General features: G+C 56.5%; 1 protein-coding gene across 2 annotated transcripts in view; it reads right to left on the reverse strand.

Annotated features, from left to right (window-relative positions):
- Positions 1-7,435, reverse strand: part of Flnc (filamin C) — a 28,048-nt gene extending 20,613 nt beyond the window's left edge. For both annotated transcript variants that reach the window (XM_005319434.5, XM_005319433.5), the window contains exons 1-5: positions 6,723-7,435; positions 2,296-2,544; positions 630-727; positions 326-476; positions 121-239 (exon numbers count right to left, since the gene is read on the reverse strand). In XM_005319434.5, the coding sequence (XP_005319491.2) occupies positions 121-239; positions 326-476; positions 630-727; positions 2,296-2,544; positions 6,723-7,077 (972 nt within the window). In that variant the 5' untranslated portion in view covers positions 7,078-7,435. The remainder of the gene's footprint in view (positions 1-120; positions 240-325; positions 477-629; positions 728-2,295; positions 2,545-6,722) is intronic.
- Between the last annotated feature and the right edge of the window lie 1,201 nt (positions 7,436-8,636).

Raw genomic sequence — 8,636 nt, forward strand, 5'->3', positions numbered from 1 at the left:
ATTGCCTTCCTAGCCTCCAAAGCACAATGGGTGGCTTTGGCAGCCACCTCTAGGCCATTCCTGCTGTTGGTCCCATGGCTTCTGGTTCCAATCCCAACATCTCCAGCATCCTCTCCATACCTCCTCAGTGTGGCCCTCGGGGTCCTCAATGTAGACCAGCACTTCACCCACGCCTGCATCCACTGTCTGCACGGTGAAATGTGCAGGCTGCAACACGGTGTTGCCCTGAGGCTCGATGCCTGAGGGGCAGAAGCAGAGCTCAGATTATTAGGGGATCCTACAGGTTCCCAGTTCCCCAGGGGGGTTCTCAAGGCTCAACACTAACCAGGCCCGTAGGCAATAGCTTTCTTTGGGTTCAGCTGCTTAGATCGAACAGGGGCACCAGGTTTTAGTTTGGCCTTGGGGAACTGGGACAGGTAGGTCATGACAGAATGCTCATCCACGTTGGGGTCCACGATCTCCTCAGGGGCAATCACCTGCCACAGGAAGGAACAATGTTTACATGGGCTCTCCACCTACCCAGAAGCCCCAGTTCTTACCTGCATCCTGGCCAGGTATCCTTATAGACCCAACCTCCACCCCTGCCCCTTCTGACCCTATGTCCCACCTCACCCCATATGCCAGTGTACCTGGGGCACCCCGAGCCAGTCGTCTGCCTGCTGCATGGCTTCTCGAGCATTCTGCACAGGCTGGTTGGGATCCCAGGCCTCCCAGTCAGGACAGAGGCCTGGAGAAATGGTGGAAGGAGACAACAGTTAGGGGAAACCAACCAGCCAGAGCACGGAGGATGTGTTCACTAAGTGAACTCCCTCAGTACCTGTGACTTCACAACCCTTCTGGCCAGCTCTAGGCCCCTTACCAGCCAGGTTCTGGCTGCCCCTGACATCCCAACTCATCCTGCTCATCACTGGGTAGGCACAGCAACCCTTACTAGCACCAACAATAAGCCCTTTCTGCCCTGGTTGACGCAGCCTGGCACCAGCCCTAATAGCCAGCCTCCTGCCTGCCCAGGACCCAGTAGAGACCCTGAACACAAACCCCCATGAGGGACCCTTTCCCAGGTCCCTTTTGCCTCATTCCAGCTGCCTCAGGGGTAGGTAGAGGAGGTGAGCACCCACCCTTTCCCACACATGCTTCTGATCTGTCCCTTCACAGCTGCCCTGTAATTCCAGCTCTTCCCACAGTTCCCACACCAGCCTTAGAGCATCCCTCCCTCTTACTAACTGCCACTTGGGGAAACTGAGGCACTGAAAGGCTTGTTGGAAGAAAATGAAGTCTTCTTTATGGCCATCAAGAGCCCAGCCTCCTGTCAGAAGAGTGCTGAGGCAACCCCAGATCACCCTGTAAAGGGGTGCAGGGTTGGAGGGGCTTAGTCCAGGACAAAGCTGGAGGGGGGCAATGAGCAGCGGTGCAGGGAGGGGGCCAGCTCAAAGGCTGGAATCCATGACTGGCTGGAACAGCTGAGGTCACTGCTGGCAGACACACCAGTCGTGGGCAATGGCTCAGCAGCTGGGAATGTTTCCCAGGAGGCACCCCCGCCTCCCACCCCTGCTCCCCAGCTGACCCCAGGGTGGGGGAGGATTCCCTAAGGGATTGTGGCTCCTCAGGCAGGGCCAGAGACCTAGGTTGGAAGAAGACCTCTCTTCTGAGAGAAGGGTCAGGAAGGAGCTGTCAACAGGTGGGGCTCTGGCTCATACTGCCTTAGTTTTTTTAGGGCCCTGGTCTTCTCCCACCTGATCAGTCCAGGGCCTACACCCGGAGGAGTGGAGCTAGGTCACCTGTCACTGGATAGTACCTTGCTGCCTCAGCCCATACCATCCTGAGTTTCAACTGCTTCTCAAAGCTGATCTCACAAAGAAGAGGCCTCTCTGGGTCTAACTGGGACCTTCTTGCTACAAGCCCCACTCCATCTCCCCTCTCTCAGCTCAGTGGGAATGGTGTCCATGTGGCAGAGTAGGCAGCTCATGGAGCAGGGAGTCCAGGCCTTGGGCTCCAGGTACTTTTGCCACAAACTGTACAATCATAGACAAGTCACTGGCCCTCTCTGGACCTGGCTGTCCTAGCCTATAAAATGAGTTTTAAATATTTTCCTGTCCCCGCAGAATATAGTCCACCCATGGGGTAAGACCTAATTCCAGCAGTGATTCCTGGCTAGAGGAATAACCCTCCCCCAGGTGATCCTGACCCCCCAGACCCTGGGGTGTACATTCTGACAACCATAAGCCTCAGCACCCCAGCTCATTCCCACTGTCCTTCTAGGCTAAGGGCTCCATGGTATGCCCACTGCCTACTCACCAGGAGCACAGTTGTCCACAAGAGCACCCAGAGCCTTGCCGTCTTGCCAGTCTCGGTTAAAGTTGGTGATGGGCAGCTGGGGCACCTTGTTCTGGATCCAGCCAAGCAGACGCTGCTTAGGTGTCTGTTTGCGGGCATCCTCATCATCCTCATCCTCCCACATGGGCATGGAGATGGAGTAGTGCAGGATCAGTGTCCAGATCAGGCCCAGGATCAACTTCAGGTTCCCATCCACAATAGCCTTGCTGTCTGCAAAGCAGAGGGAACAAGCCAGCTCAGGAGGGACCTTAAGGTCAGACTTCTTCCTCCAGAATTTATCCCTTTCTCAACCTACCAAATTCCCTCTAGCAAGGCCTGTCCCAGAATGACAAGCCCTCTCTGGGTTCCAGCTTCAGACCCAGGCTGCACCTCTCTGCTCCTGTGCAGGTATTTCCACCTCTGCTGCCACACTTGAGTCTGCCTCCGATCTAAGCAAGCCATCCTGCCTTTGGCCCTACTAGACTGCAGTTCTCTTGGGGATATACACTATTTCATTTTGTTTTTTTAACCACCTAACTGACATACAAAAAATGGCATATATTAAAGAATACAATTTGAAAAGCCTTGAAAATAGGCATATGCCCACAAAGCTACTGTTACCGATCAAAAATAATTGGCACAGCCATCACTGCCTAAATTTCCTTGTACATACTCCCTCTTGTGATCCCTTTCTCCTGCCTGTCCTTGTTCCATCCTCCCAGGCAACAACTGATCTGCCCTCTGTAATATAGATTAATATATATATTTTCTAGGATTGTGTATAAATGGAATTATACATTAAAAATACAAATTTATCGGTCTGGCCTAGAACTTAGGAGGGTCTCAACAAAAATGGTTGAATGAAATACTTTAAATCTTAGAGAGGAATGTGATCTGTTCCATTCCATTCACACTCTACCCCAAAGGCCATAAGGCTTTTGGAACAATGGGGTTCTGGGAGGAGGAAAGGGTACATTGCATGCTCAATAAGGCTTGGAAATTGTGTTGCAAAATGCTGGGGGCCAGTCGGATATCACAAGTGCCCGGGGAAATGTCACTCATGTGGGTTCAAGTGTCAGGCTCAGACACAGGCTATCCACTATCTTCTCTGAGCTGTTTTACTAAGATTTTAGAGACCCAACTTCCCTTTAATAGTCAAAGGGAAATGTTCAGGAGGGGAGGGGGCTAGAGTACAGATTTTGGAATCCAGCTTAAAGGATAATGCAGGTCTGAAACCCATCAGCTTCCCTGAGCATTGCTCTTAGGAAGCAGGGAGTGGGTGGGAGACTCAGTCTTGTTTATTGATGCTGCCTGATGAGAGAAGGTGGAGCTGGAGGCTCCCCTTTCCTAGATCTTGGGGGAGGGTATCAGGAGACAGGGGTCTGGGGAACCCCTGACATCCCCCCTTCACTCCACCTGGCCCTGAAGGAAGAATCTCTTGGCCTCCCTGGCCCTGAGGCTTAGCCCTTCAGCTCTCCCACCCTTCACTGATTCATCCTTCCTTCCCCAGCAGCTCCCCAGCCCACCCCTTTCCCCTGGCTTCCCTGCAGCACAATGGTTTGGCAGCTCTCAGGTTCCATGACACACTCACTGCCGGCCTCCTGTGCTTTCACTCTTTCAAACACAGAGGCCCACAACACTTTCACACAATCTGGACGTCCCAGTGCCCCCAGCCTTTCATGGCCCTGACAGCCTCTGAAGCTAGGGTCTTACACACCCAGAAGTGCTTCTTACAAACTTGAGCCAGACCCTGGGAGGGAGGCCTTGAGGCTTCGGGATGGGGGTGGGTGAGGTAGAGAGGGGGTCATTCATGTTTGCTGGAGAGAAAGTTTTTCCCTAGCAACTGGCCCTGGGCCAGACAGCAAGTGGTCCATGGCTTAGGGCAGGAGAGAGGCATCTGGGCCCAGAGTCCCACCCTGGGAGCAATGACCTTCCTCTCCCGCCTCCCTCGCCTCCCTCTCCGGAGGCCAGGCAGAGGGGAAGAACTGTATTCTACCCAGGCTTCTTCCTGTGCAACAACCCACCAAATCACCATTCCCTCTGCCTGGGGATACCCCCAAAGGAATGGGAGGAGCCAGACAACTAGTCCTGGACACCCCTGCCTGGGGGGGGGGATGGAGAGGAGAGAGAGGGCTGGGCCAAGGGAGGTTCTGGGACAGCTGCTGCCCCCTCCAGCCCCTCCTTCGGCTATTGGCTCCCGGAGAAGGAATAGCAACTGGGGAACAGCTGCGGGACAGGGCTGCCTCATAGGCCTCTTTGTTCGGAGGGGCTAAGGGGTGGTGGGGCCTTCACAGGGGTGCTAGGAAAGAAAAGGCACACAGCTTCTTCAACCCGGCCAAGGACCCCACCTCCAGCTCCCACTCCAGGCCCTGACTTCCCTTCTAGGAAGAGAAGTGGAATGTCTTTGTGACCCTTGCTCCCTCAGGTGCCCAAATGTTCAGTTTCAGTCCGAAGACAATGCCCAGGAGACTCCCTGGATAGCCCCTTCCCACCAATAAATGGAATGGGAAGCCAGACGAAGCAGGATGTCCCCCTCCTCCACTGTGGGCAGTTTCCTTTATGTCTCCTGGGGTCAACCAGGCTGGTGTCTCAGCCCCTCCCCGCAGCCTCACCCCGGCCCAACAGCTGAATTGCTGACAGCTTATCTCATCAGCGGGAGTGAGCCACTTGGCCCAAAGGGGGTTCAGCTCCCCTTCCTCTCAGCAGGAACCCAGGGAGCTTCCCTCCCGCCCCCAAACCAGTGCTGGCTTCTTCCCCTCTACTCGGATCCGGCCCCTCCATAGCTGAGCCAAGGGGGGGCTGGAGCCAGGCACCGACATGGGGGAGGGGAGAGGTGCACAGGGGAAGGATGAGGCCTGGAGAGGGGCCTGCTGCTCCCACAGCTGGGAGGGAGGGGAGGCTGAGTGGTTTCTATAATGTTTTGCAGAGGCCTCAGTCCTTCCCCTGGAGACCCACCTGGGACAGTCAGTCCTACTTTTCAAATCCCAGCATAGAGTGTGATGATGACCCCAGGGCTGGCTCATGTGTGACCCACCCCCCCTAATTCTTCTAGCCTTCAGCCCCACTACACACACCAGGGTCCCCTCCCCCACCCCTTGCCCTCAGGCTTGTCCTTCTGGAAAGCTCAGAGACATCTGCTGTGTCACGGAGACAGGGCTATTTCCAGGCCAGGCAGGAGGGGGTGAGGGGTGGCAGTATTGGGACAGGAGGAGGTAAGGCCTAGGGAGGAGACTGGACAGAGCAAAGGGCCCCAGACTGACCTCAGCTGCTAATTCAGGAGGGCTGGAGATGGCCCTGAGGGAAAATGAGGGTGTACAGGCATCCAGTTATCTAGACAAGACTCTGGGACAGCCTGTGTGGGGGCACCTAATCCCATGTACAACTTCCCTAGCGCTGAGACCGGTCAGGGGGCCCTTTCTTAACACAATAGAGCTCTCATGAACTCACTACAGGGGTGAGGTGGGAGTCTGTCCCTGGCCCCCAGCCTACAAGGAAATGGCAGGTTATAAGGGGAGAGGCAGCCTCTTGCCACTGGAAGCCCACCCTGGGAATTCTAGGCCCCCAGAGCTAGAATGCCTCCCCACCCCCACCCAGCACTGACACACCTTCCAAATCTGGTTACACTCAATGACTTCCTCCCCTCTGCAGGACTTCCCCTCCCTCCTCAAAGCCCAGACTGTTAGCTACAGCCAATCCCAAGCATAGGCGGTGGGTTGGGGCAGGGCAAGGACAGGCAAGAGCCCCCCTCCAGGGAAGGCTAAAGCAGGAGGGCAGGCAGGGGTTAAGGTTCCCTGCCTTAGCTCAGTGCCTTTTTAGGTTTCTGAGGCTGGGCTCTGCCTGTCCCATCCCAGGACTGAACCCAGCTGCAGAGCACATGCCTACAGAGGGCCTCAGTGGAGCTGACAGGCCACCAGCTTTCCTGGGCCTCTGAGCTCAGAGAGAGATCCAGGGGGTGGTCAGGATCTGTCTTCAGTCTGGTCTTTCCCTTGGAGGGGCTGGGAAGCCATTTGCTTTTTTGGGATCCGAAATTTACCCCCAGAATCAGCTATGGTTACTGGCCCTTTTCTCTCAAGCATGCATAGGAGCTGTTCAATGGAAAGAAAGGGGACAGCGAGGGAAGCAGGTTGGTGGGAGAGCTCACGGGGAGGTTGTAGCTGCAGGGCTCAGAAACGGAAACCTCAGGACTTCCCAGGCCACTCAGGGAGTGCTCATTGTCCTGAGAGGGGTGTCAAGGTAGTGCCCAGGTGGTCTGCATTGGTGGGGGGGAGAGACCAGGCCAGGGTCCTCCCCCTGGTCCCCATTCCTATCTCATCTCTCAGATCCTGATGGGCCCACCCGAACCTATGTCCCCTACCCACATGGGACCACCTCTTCCCTATTGTGACCATGCCCTCATAGCCCACACTGACCGATGGACACGAGCTTGATGTGCTCGCGCTCCAGGAACTCAAGGGCCACAGATACGTTCTCCAGCTTCATCTGGCGGAAGTTGGGACGCGGGTGGAACTTGCGGTACATGCGCTTCTGACTGAGCACCTCAAGCAGCGCGATGAGGCGCAGCCCGTCGCTGAGGTCGCGCTGCAGGTCGGTCAGGCGCTTGCCCACGCACTTGAGGTGCTCGTTGCACCAGCGCGTAAATGTGTTCTGCTGGATCTTCTTCCACGGAGCGTCCTCTGCTAGGTCCTTCTCTGTGGACGGCATCTCGTCCGCCTCGTCGCCCAGGCCGAGGCCGGCGGCGTCCGAGTAGCCACTGTTGTTCATCATGTTGTCGCGAACGGGGACGGGGTTGCGTGGGCTGGGGGCTTGGACTGCGGGTGCTAGCGAATGCAGTTGGGCGCTGTTGGGCTTCGACCGCGGGACTCGCTGTTTTGCTCTGCGCTCTCTTCTCCAACTTCTCTTGCGCCCTGGCTGACAGGGTTCTGTGGGCCTCCTAGGCTCCTCTAGGGCTCTCTGGCTCTGGCTCTCTCTCTCTCTCCGGGGGCGGAGCGGTGCTCGGGAAGTGCGGGCCAGGCCGGGCCGGGGGGTTTAAGAAGCCCCCGGGCCGATGGCCCCCCCAGCCGCGCCCGCGGCCCCCGGGTCCACGTCAGAGCGCCGGCCTCCCAGGAATGCCGCCCGGCCCGCGGGTGGGGGCCGCGCCAGCCCACGGCCCCGCCTCCCCCGCCCCTCCCCCACGCGGCCCGCCCGTGGCAGACGCTACTGGGTTGGGGCTCCCGCCCCCTCCGCAGGGTTCCTTGGCTCTGGGAGGGCGGCAGTGCCCCACATGCACCGGCATTACAAAACTAAGTGTTAGTATAGACAAAATATGCTCCCTCCACATCCAGCAGGGATTATAGAGATAAATGGGGAAACTGAGGCCAGTGGTTAGAGCTAAACACACTGATAAGGTGCTGACAGAAGTTTCTGGACGTAGCGAGGCTGTTGACAAGAGCCTGGGAATCTTGGCTTCTAGCCCAGGGCATTGTCCACCTGTGGACTGGGAAGGGAAATTTGTGTGCTTGCACAGAGATGGCCTGAGAGGAAGGAGATGTTACCCAGGCCAATTAGGGGGAGGAGGAAGGTGTGGGGTCTTTCCTCATTGCTCCTGTTTACAGGTAGAATAGCCTCATTTGGAGCCCAAACTCAAGGTCCTAGGGAAAAGACCAAGGATCCTGCCCTTGACTCAGTGTCCCTGTCACCAGTCGATTTGGCCTCATCCTCTGAGAATGAAGCTGAGCTCAGGGAAAAGGTACTCAGTGAGTCAGGCTGTGTGTCCTCACTCCGGCCCCCTCCCCCAGTCTGACTCAACTGAGGTGATGAGAGGGAAAGGAGAGACTGCCCCTGTGATGCCAGGGAGCCCCCTGGGCAATGTGCCCATGTGGGCCACAGGACAGATCCTCTCAGGGAAAGGGCAGGTTAGCCAGACAGAAGCAGGGAGAGCCCTGGTGGAGCAGCCAAGGGGAAATGTGACTGAGGCAGGTGGGCAGGGCCCGGGGTAGAGTGGGCAGGGAGAACCCAGGGAGCCAGGCAAGATGCCTAGGCAGAACTGGGCTCAGAGTGGGCCAGAGGCAGCTGGAGGCTTGGGGAGTGGTGACAGAGGGGAAAGTGAGGCACTAGAAGCACTGGTGGGGGATGAGGAGAAAGCCACAGAACATATAAGGAGAATATGTATTTGGCAACTCGCAGCACACATTGACTCCAAACTTCCTGCCCTCCTTTAAGCTTCCTCTGCTTCCCCATCCTTCTAGACCCAGTAAATTTAATTGGGGAGGAGGCCATGTCTAAGCTTGAGATATTTCTTCAAGCCAGATAGTCCCCAACTCAAAACGCATGGTGGTTTAAGAATT

Source organism: Ictidomys tridecemlineatus, chromosome 2 (genome assembly GCF_052094955.1).
Source record: "Ictidomys tridecemlineatus isolate mIctTri1 chromosome 2, mIctTri1.hap1, whole genome shotgun sequence".
Taxonomy (NCBI): Eukaryota; Metazoa; Chordata; class Mammalia; order Rodentia; family Sciuridae; genus Ictidomys; species Ictidomys tridecemlineatus.